Raw genomic sequence first — 20,502 nt, 5'->3', positions numbered from 1 at the left:
GCATTCCACACTGCTGCTGCTGTACTGCGTCTCCTTTGGAGCTTCTCGTGGTTTCCGGAGCAGGTGAGAAGCTTGTGGTGTGGGGATGATATGATGTAGCTTCGTTTAATGCGTGCGGCATGATTGGAGGAGAAATGGGGTCGTGCGGGTGGGGGAATAAAAAAATGGTGCACAGGATCCACACACGCTGGTCTGCGGATGCTAAAGGGACACAGAAGTAGCCGCCTGAATAATTCATCCTGGATGTCATCGCATGCGGACCGCGTGGAAGACGCACCGAGCGCGTCACCGGGCTTATTATCGCTGTGATTATCAACCGTCCGTCATGTTCTTAGCCGGCATTATTTGCTGGCTTTGTATGACTGCCGCTTGGATGCAGCGCGACGATCAATTCATTGACCGAAGGTTTTGTTTATTTTTTTTTTTTCTCTCTGCTCAATGGACTGCGCGTGAGTGTGTGCGCGCGCACTAAGGTAAGAGCTTAATCGTGATGTTCCAGCTGTTGTCGTCTACCTCCAGATGCTTTACACCACAAGATTGTCGTCAGCAGCTCCCAGGTCGTTAACTGGTACTTTTGACGAAGTGGAATTCAAGCGTCGTCGTGTATGGCGTGGTCGCTGCGTCATGTGTGTATTTCGCGTTTCGGTCCCGGGATACTTGGTGATTTGTTGGTTCCACACAGTCTTGCACGTTTTGTTTGGGTTCTCTGCCGAAACCGCTTTTTGGGAAGTAGATTCTGACATGGGGTCACTCCACAATGTTGGAGATACATACAATACCTCACCCATCCAGAAAAAAAAGAAAAAATTTAAACTAAATACACCAAAAAAAAGTTTGCCTGTTTAGCATTAGCATCAATGCTAACCCGTGGCACATTGACATACCGCTCAGTCTTTTGATGAGCAAACAATAATGCATCGCGCTAAGTGTACATTCATTTCAGCCCTTGATTGCAGAGATTTGCCACGTGACACAAATGGCAGAGCCAGCTTGAGCGCATCAGCTTGGAATGAGCGGCAGATGTGCCGCTGAGACGCCCCGCGGACGTGCGGATCAGGCGGGATTGAGAGCTCCGCTTTATTGATCCTTGTCGAGTATCAGAAACGCAGCGGGCACTTCATGACTAAACATAGCACTCCATAGCGTGAACTTGGGCTTTCTTTGGTGTTTATGACATGGTTATTATCCCAAACGTTTCTTGACAAAGTGAAGTCGCCAATTACCGTATTTTCCACACTATAAGGCGCACTGCATTATGAGGCGCACCTTCAATGAATGGCCTATTTTTCATTTCCTTTTTTTCATACATTGTGCATACCGCGTTATAAGATGCAATCTACATTGCATCCACTAGATGGAGCCACACTCAATGAAACGCCAACAGAACGATCAGAGTCAGTAAAACCTACTGAATAAGCAAGAGCAAGTTAGAACATTGACCTCTCTTGCCGCTGCTCTATTTCCGTGTTCAACTACGTAACCGATCGCCTTAAATTTGAACTTTGCGTTGTCAGCATGTCTCGAGCATGGAGCCATGCTGGGGGTCGAAATATTACCGTAATCCATATGGTAACATTTCTCATCTTTTTGAGTGAATATAAAATTGATACGGATGTCAAAGTTTTCAATGGTTTTCCTGCGGTCCCAAAACTCGAGACCGCTCGCGGTACACCGTATTGTACTCACACAGTTCTATGTGTCTTTGAGCAGAAGGAGGCGCCTCGGAAGATGTTCTCCGTCTCCTGAGTTCGAGAGCGTCTGAGCGTGTAGATTCCTCTTCCCGCCATGAAGTCAGACGCGCTGACGACCACTCACAAATCAGGAGATGGACAAAACTCCAATCGGAAGACGACCAAGAAGCCTGGAGAGCGGAGCTCGGCGGCAAAGCCAAAGACGACTTTGCTGACCGGGACGCCGGTTGTGAACGGCACCGCCGGAGCCGCGGGAGTCGGGCGGGATGTTGGCGGTCCGGCGCGCCCCCGTGTGGCGAAGGAGACTGAGAAGAAGGTCAATCCTGGGACCAGACCGAAGACCTCCCCTCCTAGCTGCACGGCAAGAGCTCCCAGAGGCTCTGCGCAACGAGCCGCCTCATCCACGTCGGGTGGCGTCTCGCCAGAAAACGGCGGCGGCGGCGGGGGCGGGGGCCCTAGAAACGGCACTGCCTCCATTCCAGGTGCTTACTTGATATCTTGAAATCATTGGGACGGAATGACAGAGGTGAGAAATCAATTGAAATGGAGTTTTCGTTAAGTCTCAGACAACCAAGTCCCATGTCCTAAAATTAGGGACTTAAGTCTGACGTGAGTCCCCAGCGTCTGCTGAAAGACTCGTCAGAAGTCATGTCACTGCAGCGTCTAGACAAGCCGAGATAAAACGCGCTCTGGCTGCTGCCAATGTGCCGCAGCTGCTCAACCGCAGACGTCTAAGCCCCTGCACAGCTGCTGCCAGACTGCGGGGACTCCGGGGGTTGAGTGGAGCTACGGGGTTGGGGGGTTGTTGGGGTCAACCGAGCACTTTGCGCTTTTGTGGTTTTCGAAGGGCCGCTTAATCCGGATGTCATCACCAACGGCGTTGTTCAAACCCTTCTGTACTCAAGCACTTAGAAGACAAAAAGTGAAAGCTCCGAGGCTAAACGGAATCCGTCCTGGGACTCTGGTCAATGTTTGATTTGTTTGGATTGCAACATTTTAAACCCGAGCAACTAACTTTCAACGCTTCAGCCTCAACCGCTAGTCCACCGATACTCAGAACGCTAACCTCGGAACAGAGAGTTAATCCCCATGCGAGCTGTTGTTGTACGTTAAATTCAATATTTGACTCCGGGGATCAGGGACAGGCGAAACAACTAACCGTAACCCCGAACTCGGCTAACTCTAACTGCTATCTCTTAACCGCTGACTTTGAACTGCGGATCTTTTGAGCTTGTCGCTGGCTACGCTATCGGTATCGGGGTGGCAGAGCAGACGAAAGGCGACTGTCAAGCTTTTGTCCTCCGCACTTATGGTTTATGACCGTGTTCCAGGAGCCAAACCCAAACAGCAGGCCAAGCCGCTGTACAAACCGCCACTCGCCAAAACGGACTCGGCAAGTCCCGTCAGCAGATCCAGGGTCAAAGAAGGCGTCAAAGTCAAGCCTGTAGCAAAAACGGACACCAAAGGCAAAGGAATCCAAGACAACCACGGTCAGACTTTTTGCTCTCCTAACTTATCTCTCGTTTTGACTCTAAATGTCTTTTGAACACCCCCCTGTTCTTTTTGTGCTTTAGTCGCCAAGCACGGAGCGTTTGGGAAAAAGCAGACTTTGCCCAGGAAGGATTCCGACGGCTCGAGAGCCTCCGCACCGACCAAACCAAACGGGGAAACCGCCGAAAAGGTCCTAACCGGAAACTGCACCAAGTCCTTTTCGAAATCAACCAAAGTATCTACTCCACCACCGAAGCTACCCTTAAGCAAGTCGGCACAAAAGCTTAAAAGTACCACCGAAACTGAGAGAGCACCGCCAAAATGCGGAGCGTCCATTCGAAGTACTAAAGGCCTGGAGGCTAAGGAGAACGGTAAAAGTTTAGACTGTAAAACCGAAGGGGAACAGAGTGGAAGCGCCGGACTTGCTGGCTCTGAGGAGCTAGCGGCGCCGCAGCCAAGCCAGGACCAAGATTCCCTCAGCCTCCATCTGGACTCAACTTGTACTTCCGGAGTCCAGAAGACTGAGAAACAGGCGACAAATGGAGCAGAAGAGCCTAGCGTAGCGCCGCAAGCGGTCAGATCCATCGCGTCGGTGAAAAAGACTGAAAACCTCACGGGTGTTCGGTCTCCGAGTACCCCCGGAGACACTCCGTGCAGCGTGGGAAGCACCGGCACTCCCTTGGAGGACTCCTGGAGCGGCATCCACGCGCAGATCAGCCCCGCGTCCGAGACGGGCAGCACGCACTCCACCTCCTCGGATGACATCAAGCCCTGCTCGGAGGACTATGACGCGGGCGGCTCGCAAGACGACGACTGCTTCAACGAACGAGGGGTGTCCAAGTGCGGCACCATGCGCTGCCATGACTTCCTGGGGCGCAGCAGCAGCGACACGAGCACACCCGAGGAAATCAAGATGTACGAGGCCGGCGCCGGGTTGAGGGTGGAGGTCCGGCTGCGCGGCCGTGAGGTGGAGACCACCAGCGAGGAAGAAGGCGCGAGGCCGCGTCCCCGGTCGCTGTTGCAAAAGCAACGCTTAGTGTCCGCCGAGACGACATCCAGCGTCCCGGAGCACCAGACGTCCGAGGAGGAGGAGGAGGAAGAGGAGGAGACGGAGGAGGAGAGGTCCGAAGTGGAGGTGGTCCCCAGTCAGGGTCCGACAGAACCCTCGCCGCCATTTCAAGGCATCGTCAACCTGGCCTTCGACGATGGCGCCGCGGACCAGGACCACGAGCAACCCGACTTTCAGTCGACTTCCAATTTCCGCCGATCCGTTTTGCTCTCCGTGGATGAGTGTGAGGAGTTGGGCTCGGAGGAATGCGGCGCCCAGACCCCTCAAGACCCCGACGACGCCGCCACCCCCGTGTGACGTTTTCGAATCGGACTCGGTCACTCCGCAATCCCACTGCGGCCCTTCCCGCTCACCCAACCCCTGCCAACATTCGGGAACGGCGCGCCAGGAGCAAGGTGAGGACCCCCAAGAAAGGCCTCCAGAATCCCCAACGGAAAGTCAGCAAAGCCGAGGGACCGGCCCGCTTCCGCCGAGCGTCGACGACACCGGGAACCCCCCGCCCCAGGAGCGGCCGTGTCACCTGGACCTGCGGCAACCTTACGCCAACGGAACCAAGAAGGCCGACTTGCACCTAGACTTAAATGAGCCACGCGTGACGGGGGACACGCCCACACGTACTGCACAGTCTCCAGCAGGTAATGTATGATATATGGACTCTAAACCTGATCCCCCTCAAGCACCCCTAAAACCATTTTTTCTGGGCCTGACTCCTAGTCCTGATCCCTACACTGTACCTGCCATCGCTTATGTAAAAAGAAGGATATTACCACCTCGGACATTCCGATTCAAATTCAAATCAGCATTTGAATTTGCAACATCGATATCCTGAGTCAGACCCCGGTGAAGACCCGCAGGGCAATGGATCCTTTCATTAAAAACAACCCCAACAAAAAGCACTTTTACATACACACAAACATTTTATTTTTGTGCTGGATTTCATACAGCGCTCCACATTTCCACCCCTGAGGTTGCCGCGTGCAGTATTTTTATCCATCCATCCATTTTCTGAACCGCTTGATCCTCACTAGGGTCGCGGGGGGTGCTGGAGCCGATCCCAGCCGTCTTCGGGCAGTAGGCGGGGGACACCCTGGATCAGTTGCCAGCCAATCGCAGGGCACACAGAGACGAACAACCATCCACGCTCACATTCACACCTAGGGACAATTTAGAGCGTCCAATCAGCCTGCCATGCATGTTTTTGGAATGTGGGCGGAAACCGGAGCACCCGGAGAAAACCCACGCAGGCACGGGGAGAACATGCAAACTCCACACAGGGAGACCAGAGCTGGAATCGAACCCGGTACCTCTGCACTGTGAAGCCGACGTGCTAACCACTGGACTACCGGGCCGCCTCGCAGTATTTTTAACATATCGCAAATGCCGCTCTGGCTATTTTGGTGGCCAAACGCAAGCGAAAAGCTGCCAAGCGACACTTCTCTCGACGTCTGTTTATGGACGGAGTGTTTGGTGGAGTATTGTTTTTTTTTGTTGGTTTGTTTTTTAAAATCACGAGCAACGCGTGGGAACCTCTGCCAAGGCTTACGAGGTCATGACAGAATTTTAACATGACACCAGCTGGATAACGTACGAATAATCATAATAATTATACTTCATAAAAAGATCAGCAACTGTAGCTTCAAAGTCACAATTTTTTTTAAAAATTGGCAATTTATCGAAAAGCGTCCAATCTGTGAACATGAAAGATGCCTAAAGATGATTGACAGGTGCTTTTTTTTAAAAATCAATATTTTAACTGTATTTCTTCTGAATACTGCCGTGTAGTTCCGGTATAATATCCAACAAAATAAACTGTTGTTGGGTTGTTTTTGTTGTTTTGTTAAAATGCTATACGTGATAACTTATATTTTTTTGTATTTAAAAAAAATATATATGTTTTTATTTTAAATTGTGTAGCAAGTGACGCTAACAAAAAGTTAGCCTAATAATTTTTGGGCGGGGAATCTCCTGGTTGTTCTTTTTTTTTTTGTGCATCAAGTTGTCTTTTGTTTCGTTTTTGATGTTCTTATTTTGTCACCTCACACATGCATGCTGCTGCTGCTTTCCCCGACATCCATTTTCTTTGTTTTATTTTATCTTCTGTTGTCCCCCGTTGACTCGTGTCCGGATGCTTGACGACGACAAACAATGTTGCTGTTTGCTTTTGCCGGCGCAACGTTCCTCTTGTTTCGTACATTTTGTCCTTCCTTTCTGTTCCTCACCCCTGCCCCCCCCCCCCAAGAAAAAAACCTACAACAGTTTGCCATTGAGAAGAATATCTACGCAAACTGGTACGATTTTAGATTTTGTGACACACACAAACACACACGCGAGTTCCGTACGACGCATGGCTTCTTGCTTTGTTTGGGCATGTGGATTAAAAAAAAAAAAAAAAGACGCATTGAAAAGTGTTGTTTTTGCTGTCAAAGCTGCTGTTAAAGCAGGGGTGTCCAAAATTCGGCCCAGGGGCCATTTTATGCCTTTTTTCCTTGACTGGCTCATGTCGCCGTCTATAAATAAAATCTTTGATTGTTGCAATATGATGGACCATTGTCAGAACAAATTGCTATATCGGGTCAACTAATAATGTCTCGGCGAAGCAGCATGTGGCTCGAGGGTTCGCCAAAGTGTGTTAGCAGTCGGAAGAAAAAAAAAGAAACTCGTACTGCATTCCCATACGTCTGCTCTGTACGAATACTTTTAGTCGCACAAATTAACATAGAAAGGCAAACGCTCGGTGTTTCCCATTTGTTTAAAACAATTAACGTGATTACGCAAACAAGGCTTTAAAACAAACATGGAAAAAATTGTTTTGCTCTGTCCCTGTCGGAAATGCTTCGGCCGCATCTGTATTGTAAATGAATTCAACCCTCTGTCATGTTGCGGGTCAAATTAAATCTCAAACAGAAAAAAATAATAAATTGATTAAATTTTGTGTGTTCTTCAGTGATGTGCAATGTTTTTAAATTAAAAATTAAATTAAAAACATTGCATTACGTTGCGTAACATTTTTTAATTTATTACACGTTACAGCGGGTCAGATTGACCCACGAACATTATTGAGAACTCTACACTTGACTGTGTGCTGCCTCAACACTTGAATTGACCCTTTGGGGTTTTGTGCAGGATGACCGTATCTTAACTTATCTGTTAAAAATGGATCTCTGACGTCTATCGCCGTCAATGGTAGTGAATGAGTTAAGTGAGAGAGAACGTACGAATCACCAGACCGAAATTAATAATGCTGTTGGGAGTTTTTTGGGGAAGAATTGTGTGTTGGAAAAGTGTTTGGATACCCCTGCATTAAAGCTACTACTTCCGACTTGAAACCCTGCAGCTCCCAAGCAACAATTATTGTTATTTCTGTGTCATTTGTCTGAGAAATGTTCACAAAGAAAAAGATGCACGGGGCTGTGATTCAGTTTGTCATTTTGCAATATTGTCAATTGTTTTTAGGCGACATTGCTTGTGACAGATTGGATCTAGGCGGCGGCAAACGCGAGCGGACGCCGTCCAACAAAGCCCTCTCCCCCATTTACGAGACGGACACGGGCGACACTTTTGCGCGCCGCTCGGACAAGGACAGATCCAGACAAGGAAACACTGAGGACAAAGGCAGCGAGTTTGCCGAGCGGGACTGGAGCCTGCTCAGGCAGCTCCTCTCGGACCAGGAGTCCAATCTGGGAGTGATCAACCCGGTGCCCGAAGAACTGAACCTGGCACAGTACCTGATCAAGCAGACGCTGTCCTTGTCACGGGACTGTCTGGATGCCAGGGCCTTCCTGTCCCCGGAAAGGGAGACCTTCAAGCGCTGGGCGGAACTCATCTCGCCCATGGAGGACTCGTCCACCAGCATCACGGTGACCAGCTTCTCCCCGGAAGACGCCGCCTCGCCACAAGGGGAGTGGACCATCGTGGAACTGGAAACACACCACTGACTCGCCACACATGCGAAAATCACGTTACGTCTTGGTCCCAATTTATTCTCAATAAAAAAACAATTGTTCCTTTACAAGTCTGTTCTGGGTACAAAAACAACAACTCTCTCATTCAAGTCTTCTAGTGCAGCAGTTCTAGACCACCAGTCCTTGGGATATTTGCTACAGGGCCGCACTAAGAGACTGAACAAATAATTTTGTTTTGTTTTTTTAATCTATTAATCAATCTATGTACACACTCGCCCATTCTCTTGATCATTCTGTGTTCTATTGGATACCTTTAAGAAACTATCGTTGGCTACAGCCTCTGCATTTTGTGTCATATTACCAAAATAAAGACGTGTGTTTATCTAGCGTTGAAATTGATTATTTGGCCAAGGCACACACAAAACACTAAGATATAATACTCACTGTGGGGGGGGAAATGCATTGTCGACACAACAGTCAAAAATTAACTAGCAGTTGTTGTAGAAAATAGGTATACTTAGTTGTATTCAAGTAGAGACGACTTTTAACCCTAAAAAAATTACACAAATCCAGACAAGCCAAGTGAGTGTACGTAGATAGTTGGTAGGTGGCACAAACAATCTTGGCGAAAGACGAAACGGGGAAAGTCACAGTGCTGATAACGTTTTCCGGTTGGCTTTTACAAATTAAAAGCAAACTGGCGATGTTTAGCGGTGGGTAGCAGGGACACACAAGAAAACACCTAATTTAAAATTTGAAAGTACAGCTCATCGTTTCGTAAAAATCTTTGGGGATATTTTTGACATTCCAACAGCTTTTTGTCATTTAACCCCCCCACCCCGAAATATGAACGAGGGAAGTGATCGCCGTTAGCTAATGTTAAACCAAGTGTAAGTTGAGGGGTTCGCTGTTTCGTAGTGGATAGATCTACTTTAAAAATGGGCAAAAGGAGAGATGGAATCCTTTGAAGGCAGCTTTTTATTTTCCCCCGTCTGCACCTCCGAACGAACGAAGAAGAACACACCTCCTTCCCGGAAACACAAAACACTTCCTGGTTTCCTTAACCAATCAGATAATATGAACATAAACTTGTTTAAGCAATTATTAAACGAAATATAACCTTGGTAACTATAACACAAAAGAATACAATGCTCAAATATAAAATTAAAATAATTAATAATTTAACATAAGCTTACACAAGTAACAAATCAAACCCCAAAATTGAATAACGACGTCTTGATTCGACACACAACTGGGAGAAGTGACCGGACACTCGTCGTAGTGACAGACTGGTGTTGTCAAGTTTAAATTACATTTTTAACACCTTCCATCAGCTTTTAATTTATTCAACCGGAGACAAGCTAACTAACTAGCAGCTAGCTAGACAGCTAACTGGCTGACGCGGAGGCGGCAAAAAGCTAAAAAAAATATATAACGAAGACTTTTGTTGGATATTTTTATTTTAGTTTGTCAAAATTACCTTCATATCTCTTTTGGTGATGGCGGCTGACGGGGAAATGAGGTGGACAACAACTATCATCATTAGCACGTCACTGCAGGTTAGCAGTTAACGCTTAGAGTTGCCGGTTACGGCAAAATAACCATTGCGTTATAAATAATCGATATACTTTCTGATATATGTGCTTTAAGTGGATATTTACAACATTTCTTTACTTTAATTCCTTCCAGTTAAAAGGGATATATATATACCTTTATGTGTATGCCTTTTTAATTGAAGTAAATGGTTCTCTTTTATTTTTCTAATTCGAGTACAATGTCTGTAATTCTACTTAAGTACAGGATGTGAGTACTTTTCCTACCTCATGTAGATAAACAGATTAAACTTGGGAGTCTGATGATGACTCCCTGCAAAAAAGGTCATTTTACAAATTGCGACGACCACTTTTCGTGAGTTGAAGTTACGAGATTCAATTCCTTGTGTAAAACCACACGTTTTCATCCAACTTTTTTTTTTCAGAGCCATGAAACCATCCGGATGCTCCAAGCTCAACAGCACAGAATCCGACTGTCAGACAGTGTGGAGTGTGGCTCCTTCATTTTTCCTCTGTCTGGTAAAACAATGTCTAATCGCTCGTTATTTACCCAAACAAGAGTAAAATCTATTTTTTTCTGTCACGTTATTTTATTTGTAATAAATGTAAAATGGTCTTGTGCTAATTGCAGTCATGTCTTGCATGTGTAGGTACTGCTTTCAAACTGGTGGAGCCTGAAAGTGTACGAGACGAGCCGGGCCTTATCGAGCAAATCCAAAAATTTGTGCGGGTCCACCGGAATAGTTTTGTGCTGCTGTACGCTCCTTTCAACGGCAAACGACAACTGGACATGCTCTCACTCATCCAGGAAAAGTATTATAAACAGCCACGGTTCTGGTTTCAAGACAAAGTTAGAGTTGGTATTCATATTAGGGTTCAAAGGTTAATGCTACAAATTAGGGTTTGAAGCAAAGGTGAGGAATTCAAGCAAGGAGTAGCATTTCAAAATTTCAAGAGTTAGGGCTTCAGGCAAAGATAAAAGTTTCAAAATATTGTTTCAAACCTCAGTGCTGGGGTGTAAAATTAAAGGTAACAAACGCAGATAAGCATTTTAAAAGTCGCTTCCAAGGCAGCACTTAATTTATTAAAATCAAAGTTGCATATCCTGTAAAGGTTTCAACGACTATTATACCACCATGCTGTACATGTATGAAATGTTTTATTCCATCAATCTCACTTCAGAAGTTGGACTTTTTTGCTCTATTTTTTTTCCCCCAGATTCTTCAGCAGTAATCTCCGCATCTTGCCTGTGCGAAACAACAGCGAAATTCTTAAAGGAATGCTGACCATTGCAAAGGTAAGGCTGCGATTCCACTTTGTTCCACTTTTTTTTTGCTTCTCCATATTCAACTCCTGCTATGTGAGTTAATTGTGTATATACCCCCCCCCCCCCCCCCCCGACCCCACCGGAGGCCACAAGCAAGCCTCACGTAGATCGCATCCGGCACAGGATGTCTCTGGCCAAAACTCACATCGTCGAGAGAAGCCCCGTGTGGGACATGCTGAAGAAGCTCAGCTAATCACCAGCGTGTGTCAAACTTTTTTGTTTTTGTTCATTCAAACAAAATAAAGCGCTGGCGTCGAGCATGTCGTGGTTCTTTTCCGCGGCGATCTCCTCCGTGCGCGCAATGAGGCTCTCCATCAGGTCAAAGGTCACGAGAGCGCTCTGCAGAACCTGAGATACGGTTCAGAGTGAAACGATGTCGTAGGATTGGTGATATGAGTCTGTGCGGTTTACCTGGTGCCGCACTTCCGGGGACATTTTCGACATCGTGTCTCGCTTGACTGGCTGACTTTGAAGGTGTGTGCGGGTGCAGGTTGCCGCTCTGGCCGCTAGAGGGCAGAAACGGCAAGCAAGTAGAAATAAATGAAGCAATGTGAGGGGCGGGGGGAGTTGTAGTGTAGTCTTACAAAAATATAAAATACAAATACAAAAATACAACACCACTTATCCTGAACAGGGTCATGCTGGAGCCTATCCCAGCTGTCTTTGGGCAGAAGGTAGACCACACCCGCAACTGGTCGCCAGTCAGTCACAGAGCTCATAGAGAGGTGATTAGTGTAATCACCATTAAGTCTCTAAATTCGTATTACGCAGTTTAGTGGTCACATTTACACATTTTTTTAATGGAAATATCTCAAAAACTAAAACTAAAAAGCGTTTTTGAAGTCAGCCTCCAAAATATCTCCCATTCAAAGTTGCCGTTGACCAGTCCCGACTCTCCGGGCGTGTGCGCCTTTACCTCTGGCTTTAAGTTTGTGCTCATCTCTCAGCTCGTTCAGCTCGCCCGTGTAAAAAGATCTTGACATGCTGATGCACACGCGGAGCATTTTGGTGTACTCCTCCTTGATGCCGCACACTCCTTCCCAAATGTCCGCCTGCGAATAGAAGAGACGATAATCGGGCAGGTGGACGAGGACATCCAATCCGGGGTGACCTACATTGCTCCTCAACGGTTTGTCCCGGATGAGAAGATAGCGCAGGAGGTTCAGGCTCTCCATGATCCTGGATGAACACAAACACACACAAGGAAAAGGCGTTTTAATTTTAATTTTTTTTTTGCATCGACATTTTAAGTTGTGTAACTCTAATTAGTGTTGTCGTTTCTGAAACGGGGCTTACTTGTCCATATGGTGGAGCACGTTTGTTTCCGTACCCTGAGGCAAAGTCAACGCCAAGCGCAGGAGCGACACAAATTCCGTCCCCAGGAACCATCTCGTGGCGTTGCTCGGCTACAACATCACGATTGGACATTTTTTTTCAATACGTGTGTGTGTCGTTTTGGGTTTTCACCTGGGTCGCGAATGTCACCTTCATGGAGAACTCGACTTGATGTCTGATGTTCTTCACAATATAACCTTCCACTCCCGGATGATTGCTGGTTTTTAGCAGGTTTCTGTTGTTGTTGTTATTTAAAATAAATAGAAACCAGGACACAGTGTCCCAAAATATACGAGGCAATGTTGGAAACGACAACTTGCCCAAAGAGCTTGTGCTTTGCTTCCGCGTCGAGTTTATTGATGAGGAGCTGGAGGACGGCGAGTCCACTTTCTCTCTGTAAACATTGCATTCGCTCAAAATTATTTTGGTTTGCTATTTGGTGATGTCAAAATCACTATTAGAGCTGATCATTATGGGGAAAAAAAATACTCACCAGATGTCGCATGGGACATTCAGTCAGAACCTGCAGCAGACTCTGAAAACATTCGACATTGTCAGTGTAAATTTAGCCGCCCAAATATGAATCGTACATATTTTTCCGAATTGGAGCAAACTATCCATGCTCTGATTTTCTTTGGGCAGACATGTCCAAAGTCTGGCCCGCGGTCGAATTTCATCCGGTCCTCGGCCCCTGTCATAAAATCAGTGCCGTCTGGCCCGCAGGTTGATCGCAATGGAACACGTGTTGCATTGACTGAGGTCTCGTAGACTGGTGAGTGATGTTTCATAGAGTACTGCTGCCCCCTAGTGGCTAAATGAGTAATTGAAATTAAAATAAAAATGGAAATGTGAAACAGACCGGCTTACTAAAATTTGTTGAACAATATTGTTGTTCAATGTAAAGAATGTCAGCCAAGGTCGGCCCCCCGACATTTTACCACATAAAATCTGGCCCCCTTGGCAAAAAGTTTGGACACCCCTGTCTTTGGTTTTTTTTCACAGTCTCAAGGCATTAGCTAAATTTAAATATCAAAGTCGTACCTGCTTTACATCGTAAAAACTCTTCACTTCCAGCAGCGTGGCGAGCAAGCTGTCGTCCCGCGTTCTCTCCAGACTTTTTTCAAACAGCGCCTGGAGGACCGTACGGTTCAAATCCCGCGACGTCGTTCTCATGACAAAATGCTTATTTCCTTACCAGTCCTTTGAGTACGTGCGACTCCTTTTTGCTGACAAAAGTTTAGACGATGGAATTTTAGGCGTACGAAAAAGATCCAAGAATCCAAATCGTTCATTCGGAGTTGATGTCGTACCTCCTGAGGAGCTGGTGGACGTATTCCAGGTTGCGCCGAAGGACAAATTCAGGGCTGGTGGGAACGACAGCAAAGACTCTTAACGGGCTTGCGAAATGTAACTCAACTCCGTTTTTTTTTTTTATAGAGCACTTTGAAAAACAAACACCAGGGCTGAAACAAAGTAAATAAATAAAATATCAAATATTTTTAATAAAATAAAAATAAATAAAAAACGTGAATAAATTAAACTGGACAGAAGACAATTGAACATCATGAAAATATTTTAAAACGCAAACAAGGAGCGTTTTATGCTCCCTCTTACGTGTTCCGGTTATGAAGCGTTTTGACCCAGCGGACTCCAAAGAAACGCGAAAATCATGTCGGGATCCAAAGTCTCACCTGAACACGATGGGGAAGCGTTCTGTATCCAGCTGCTTGACAAACACCAGATACGCCAGGCAGCCTTTGGACTCGGCCAGCTGATTTTTGTCCATCTGGATGTTCTTCTTCACCGTACTGAAGAACAGGAGGTCGGCCGCTGACTCTCGGATGGCGGCTAAAGTTTCCTGTACAACGGGAACGCACGTTCATGGAAAAAGGAAAAAAACCTTCAAGGGAATTTTATCCAAGTAGCATCTCACCGTAATGTTTAACGCAAACAGCCACATGGGCGTTGTCGTCCCGGGAGTCAGCGTTGCCTCCAGTAAAGGTTCTCTGAGGCTTCTCATGCAGCTGCATGGATGAGAAACATCCACATTGAACCTTTAGTGGCAAACGGTTTTAGGTCACCCGCTCAAAAAAAAAAAAAAAACAATGCTACTCTCGTCAGCTTCCGGAAAAAAAGCTTGAATGAAAAGTCACCTGTGCTGTCACAAAGTCAGTTCTTTTTGTCAAACGTACAAGTTGAGGAGCTCCGTCTTCATCTCCCGGCGTTCTCCATCTTCGTGTTTCCTCACCTCGCCCGAGAAGGCCTTAGTGAAGGTGATCAAGGCATGGCAACAGCGGCCCAGGCCCCACTGGTCCTCCTTTTCCAGCTCTTCGGTGTACGGCACCGGCAGCCGAGTGAGCTGCTTGTGCAGGACCCTCAGCGCCGAGCCCAGCCAGGACGCCCGACCCTTCGTCAACCTCAGCAGGCCTTGTTTGAGCACAGCGCACTTCAGTATTTTATACGGCAGGTGGTGCCAGAGAGCTGCATTAAAAACTACCTGCTTCAAGATGAGGGACCGCTAGCACGAGGATCTCGGAAATAGAAGGCGCATCAGTATCTTCCATGACGTCCAGCAAGTTCCTCAGGACTTCGTCTGGCCCGCAGGTCTACGCGACAGGATGAAGAGGTTGACGACTGTCTCGCTTCTCACGCTTATGTTCGAACCCACCGTGGTCACGTGTGTGATAGCCGACTGGATGCGGTCCCAACTCTTCTCGTTCTTCAAAGCTTCCTTCATGAGAGGAGCCAAGAGGACGCAGCCCATGGAGTTGACAATCTTCTACAGAAAACAACTGATAAATCATGTCTAAAAACGTATTTCAGACAGAATTAATCACAAAAGTTGTTGTGTTTTTTTTCCTTTTCTTTTTCTAGAGAGTCAGGCATTGTTGTGGAAAAGGTAAACATTTGTTTTTTGGAGAGGGAAAAATGTTGAAATTATTTCAAACTTTTTTTTAAGGGGAAGTCAACTCGAAAATGTTGTCTACAACTTTGTGAAATATAAATTCAGCAGCACAATCCACCCATTTTCTCCATCTCATCGACTTGGTGTCGCCTGATAATGACATCACGACCGCTCACGGCTCAGTTTGCGAATGTCACGTGACCAAACTCGGGCGGCATGTGACGTCATTTGTTGTCACGGTGAAAACGATTTATGACGGTGTGCGTTTGGTCTCGTTGACAAATTATTCCAAATGTGATTGAGCTTAAAGTAACATTTTGAAGCCCCAAATGGAACAGCTTGGAGTTGAACTTGTGGACAAAGCCAGTGAGAGTTACCCGATTTTTATCGTCTTGAAGGAACACGAGCAAGCGCTCGCTGTCTCCCTGAGCGAGACACGAACATGCCAAGTCCTTGAAATGCTGCCGGTCCTCTGGTGTCAGCTCCTCCTCAGGAGTGTCTCTCTACAAAAGGACACGTGATTTTATCAGCACCTTCGAGTCATTATTAATACCCGAGGATTTGTTGCATGTGTAGGCCTTCTTAAAATTGGTTTTAAAAATGCCCAAAACACTGAACTGTACAAAGTCAACGATACGGTGGATGTTGACCAAAAGTCCCTCTCCGAGTGATGCGATCCGTAGATGCCCTCTGCTGGCGGAAACGTGTACATGCAGTCACTTCTGACGCTCCCAATTTGTTTGAAATTCAACTCTGGTTGAATCCTCCCCCGATTTTCATCTTGTTCCTCCCAACTTTAGTCATTAGAAGGCTTTTATTTTCTAGAGCCAAAAGATATTATTAAAAATGAATTGTGATTATTCTTTTCCACAATATTGCAATTTAATATGTGATGATTTGTTTTTCTTCCCATTGGGTTGTTGATTTGAATTTGAGCCATTGTTCAGACTTTTTTTTTTAACACAACAAGACATTTTTGGAGAAGGTTGTGGACTCACCCATCGCTGGATGAGGTCGTTCACCTTCCCCTCGTTCATCATCACGTTCGCCACTGGCCTCTCAGGCAATCCTTTTACCACCATGTCTTTATTCTGGAACAGCAGCAGCTGGTGTGGCCGCCACAACTGTCAGAACCGCGGCGAACAAACCTGTGTCGATGCCTCGATTCAGGGGCGAGAGGAAAGCCTGACGTAAACCTCTTAGCTTGCCTTTGTGCTGTAAGAGGATTACTCCGTGCGCTCACACAACATGCTTGGAAGTGTCTGGAAGGATCCGAGGACCCACTCGAGACTTGACACAATGAAGGACAGTTCCGGTTTTCAAGAAAGGGACATTTTGAAAACAAGTTTGCACTGTTACTCCATGACTGCACTCTTGAGGGTGACATGTTGCTGGAGAATAGCAACAACAACAAAAAGCTAACAAAATTAAAACTCGGGGGTGGGGGTGGGGGGGTCGAAATACTAAAATTACCAAAGTCTTACAAGATAGGGTAGAAAACATTTCAGCCGTCAGGTTATTTGCTTGTATTTGTTAAATGAGTTGTAATGGAACAGGACAGGAACAAGATTGATTGATTTTAGGCTAATGCAACGAACAAGCCGCGGCACAAAGACGCGCACGTGTTGTGGATTAAAAACCACTTTCCACCATATTGCACGGAATACAAAAGACACTAAGACTCAGCTCATCCGTCTCATACGGCGTTCATGCGTGTTTTGTTTGTATTTCCGTAACAATAGAAGGACAATCACGGAGCTCCCCGCCGTCCTGATTTTTTTCCACGAATGAGCCGCTGTGATGCGTGTTTGAACGACGGGATTTGGGAAGCATCTGCCGCCCGTCTCTGTACAGTGCGATGAAAGCGCGGCACAAAAGCCGCGGCACGAAAAGCAAATAAAAGTGCAGCTTGACCCTTTTTTTAATTAAAACTTGCTGAGCTCTTGTTTTCACAGAGCTGTCAGGGTGGAGAATTCAAACACACCCGCAGTCTGGGTCACTTTGTCTTGTTCTTTATTATGCTTGCTTTCCATCTGTGTATAATCAGACAAATAGACCTTTACAATCGACAAAAGTATTTCATTAGAGAGCATATTTTACTTATTTTATTTTGTCGGCGTCTTTTTTTTAACAACTTATAATGCCCGATATATGAAAACAGTTTTTAAATAGGTCATTCATGTTGAAAGTCCGCCTTATACTGCGGAAAATACGGTATATGGACTCCTTTTCCTGATCCACCTTCTACTTTTAAGATTTGCTTTGCTTATGTTGTCCACCGTCCCGGGAGGAAATTGCAAAGGCAGCAAAAAAAAAAAAGGGAAAAAAAGCACCAAGCGCATTTCCTAGGTGACCTTTTAGCAAGAGCCAGGTTTTAAGTGAATGCTTTATCCAGTCCACTTCCCTCACAGGCCTCTGCAGACCACCAGGAACCCACTCGCCAAGTAAAAAAGACCCCCCCCCCCCCCAAAAAAAGAAAAAAAAAACATGTCGAGTCTCTCCCGGGGGATCCGCTTCAGACACACTGCTGCTTTTTTTTTTTTTTTAAATCTCGTCAAAGCTCTGTCGAGTGTGCGCCAAATCTCAAGCTAGCAACGAATCGTACGGCGTCGTAGTTGAAGTATCGCTCGAATGATATCGTCGTTGGGAGTGAACGGTATCGCTTTGCGATTCGACCGACCGCGGCAAATTTGGAGCCGGTCACGACGGAATCACGTCGGAAGTGGAGCTTTATACACGGCGCGGACGTCTCGTTCTCAACTTACGTCGATTCTTCGCGTCACTTTCTTGCGTTTAGCGCGCTAGCCTCCGCTGTTTGTTTGTTGTCACAAAGTGTGACAAAATGGGGGCCAGTCGAGTGTAACGGAGATGATTTGACATCGGACTTTTGATGCCGGAATATCTTCGTAAGCGGGGGAGTGAGGGAGGGGGGGGCAAGGACCCCCCGCCCCCAGTGGCCCAGAGAGCTAATGGAGTTGGTGGTCTCACCAGGGATACGACTGACCTACGCCCCCTTTTTGTAAAAAGCTTTACCCCCACAGCAAACAATCGCAAGGAAGGAGGGGCCGGGCCGCGTGTAGACGTTCCGGAAGAATCTTCATCTCTCAACATGTCCGTCACGCGGCCTCGTGTTGGCGGCGAGGCGAAAGCTCCCAGGGCGACGGCGACAGCATCTGTCCGCCATTAAGCGAGGGGCCACGCCGGTGTGAGTTCTCGCCGTCTCGGCCGCGACTCTCCTTGTTAAACTTGTCGCCGATCAATACGCGCAGACGCTCGCTTCGGCTCGACAAGGCGGCGACGGCGGCGGCGGGATCCCCTGACGGGCGCCGATCAATATGGCTGCGTTTGGAATCCCTCCCTAAACTGTCGGCTGGCCATTTTGCGCAACCGTTTGTGAATGCGCGGGGGGGAGGGGCGTGGCATTTTTTTTTACTCATAAGACGAGAACGTTTCTGTTGTCAAATTAAAAAAAAATGTGACTTGAATCTCATCCGATGACGACGACTCTCTTTTCTCCTTCAAAAAAAATCGGATTTTACGCGATTAAAAATCATGACTCGTGACACAAAACGGACAAATTTCCACTTGGAAAATTTGTGGCGCGGTCGCCGCGGCTAAAACGGCCCAGGCGTCTCTCTATCCCCCCCCCCCCCTCCCCCTGACCCCCCCACCCCTCGGAGGGGGACCGATCGAAATTGTTACATGTGAACTGGCTGTCAAGACGATTCCGTCAGCTGCTGTTTAAAGATGCTGACACACCATGTTTGGGGTACCGATGTCTTGTTGCAAGTGATGGGAGGCTTTTAGTCCCCCCCTCCACCCCCCCACAACACCCAAACCGCCTTTATCCGTTTAAGTGTTCACTCGAGTGCGACGATTCCCGTTTTCACCTGCCACACGCGTCTCCTGACACTTCGTAGCTACTCAAGCCTTCCTTTTCAGGTCATCCGCTCGCAACCCTTTTGAATTGAATTGGAGACTTTTTCCTCCGTCGGACGCCATTTTTTTTTTAACACGTAAGGCGCAGGCTGATTTCAATAAAAGCCTTTCAAGGACTAACCAAAAGTTCAAACCAAAATATTCACTTTGCACACACAAGCAATGGCCGAAACCACCGCCGTGTCGCAATTTTGTCGTCAGTCGAGTACACAAAATTCCAATTTGGGAGCAATTACGCACAATCTGAAAAGACAAATTGCCTCGAAAGAAATACGCAAATAACCGAGATGACTCTGAAATGGCCGCTTCAAAGCAAATGTTTTTCTTTTTAATTTAAAATGACTTACCTTAGCCAGGATCCGGCGCCGTATGAAGGCCAAAGGTATTAAGGTATCAATATTGCTAGCTAGGGTCGCACGGTAGTCCAGTGGTTAGCACGTCGGCTTCACAGTGCAGAGGTACCGGGTTCGATTCCAGCTCCGGCCTCTCTGTGTGGAGTTTGCATGTTCTCCCCGGGCCTGCGTGGGTTTTCATCCACGCTCACATTCACACCTAGGGACAATTTAGAGTGTTCAATCAGCCTGCCACGCATGTTTTTGGAATGTGGGAGGAAACCGGAGCACCCGGAGAAAACCCACGCGGGCCCGGGGAGAACATGCAAACTCCACACAGGGAGGCCAGAGCTGGAATCGAACCCGGTACCTCTGCACTGTGAAGCCCACGTGCTAACCTCTGGACTACCGGGCCGCCCCCGAAAACTTAACACCATGAAATTTGGTTGGCATGTCTATCATAAGTAGACCCACAAAAAAAAGTCTCACCGTGCCATATCTATAAAAAACACGACAAGTCAACCATTTTGGTTGGAACCGTCATCTTAGGGGTCATATCCCTTGAAAAATGTTGTGGTGTGGTTACCAAATTTGTAAATTCTGCCTTTTCGCCATTGCTTGTGGGCAAAGCAGTTTGACGGATTCCACATTTAACTTAAGGGGGCTACCGGGTGACATTTTTGACCAAAATTAGTGTCCTGGCCCATGGTGTGATGATTATGAAAGCTTGGAAGGGCGGGATCAGATTCCGGTTGGGCTTATCAATCTTTCAGAGGATGCCAGAGGGAGAATGGGAGAGCCGCTGCACTGCCACGATCCATTTCTGCTGCTTTGCCTCGACCCCCCCCCCCCCCCCAATCGCAGTATCTCAAATGTAGGAGTGTACGATGAAAAACAGATTCGCTCCCGCTAAAAAGTCCCCTTTGGATGCAAGCTCTAAAACATCGGAATACCAAAG

At 47.0% G+C, this 20,502-nt stretch overlaps 3 protein-coding genes across 4 annotated transcripts; 2 read left to right on the top strand and 1 right to left on the bottom strand.

Moving 5' to 3' along the window:
• Positions 1-1,923: 1,923 nt before the first annotated feature.
• btbd8 (BTB domain containing 8) lies at positions 1,924-8,186 on the top strand (the record flags this gene model as incomplete). Its single annotated transcript, XM_052074262.1, is given in 5 exon segments — positions 1,924-2,173; positions 3,023-3,181; positions 3,266-4,539; positions 4,541-4,886; positions 7,705-8,186. Coding segments are annotated over 5 exon segments (2,511 nt in total), but the record flags the coding sequence as incomplete, so codon positions are not given.
• A 1,029-nt stretch (positions 8,187-9,215) lies between these two features.
• LOC127605357 (protein SPO16 homolog) lies at positions 9,216-11,290 on the top strand. Its single transcript, XM_052072783.1, has 5 exons — positions 9,216-9,712; positions 10,132-10,225; positions 10,357-10,519; positions 10,925-11,003; positions 11,119-11,290. Exons 1-5 carry the CDS (start codon positions 9,653-9,655, stop codon positions 11,224-11,226), a joined length of 504 nt encoding a protein of 167 aa, XP_051928743.1. The 5' UTR covers positions 9,216-9,652; the 3' UTR covers positions 11,227-11,290.
• On the bottom strand, positions 10,769-16,691 carry LOC127605356 (glomulin-like). Of its 2 annotated transcripts, XM_052072781.1 has the most exons (18): positions 16,272-16,691; positions 15,651-15,776; positions 15,037-15,147; positions 14,866-14,974; positions 14,561-14,795; positions 14,302-14,392; positions 14,060-14,226; positions 13,679-13,732; positions 13,564-13,594; positions 13,410-13,499; positions 12,862-12,903; positions 12,689-12,762; positions 12,519-12,603; positions 12,330-12,439; positions 12,149-12,212; positions 11,950-12,085; positions 11,445-11,539; positions 10,769-11,381 (listed from the first exon to the last, which is right to left on the bottom strand). In XM_052072781.1, exons 1-18 carry the CDS (start codon positions 16,353-16,355, stop codon positions 11,223-11,225), a joined length of 1,863 nt encoding a protein of 620 aa, XP_051928741.1. In that variant the 5' UTR covers positions 16,356-16,691; the 3' UTR covers positions 10,769-11,222. The 2 variants fall into 2 exon arrangements, with proteins under 2 accessions (XP_051928741.1, XP_051928742.1); XM_052072782.1 differs by lacking the exon at positions 16,272-16,691 and having other exon boundaries at positions 15,037-15,160.
• Between the last annotated feature and the right edge of the window lie 3,811 nt (positions 16,692-20,502).

Source organism: Hippocampus zosterae, chromosome 8 (assembly GCF_025434085.1).
Source record: "Hippocampus zosterae strain Florida chromosome 8, ASM2543408v3, whole genome shotgun sequence".
In the NCBI taxonomy this organism is placed as follows: domain Eukaryota; kingdom Metazoa; phylum Chordata; class Actinopteri; order Syngnathiformes; family Syngnathidae; genus Hippocampus; species Hippocampus zosterae.
This window is presented reverse-complemented; position numbering and strand designations above follow the sequence as displayed.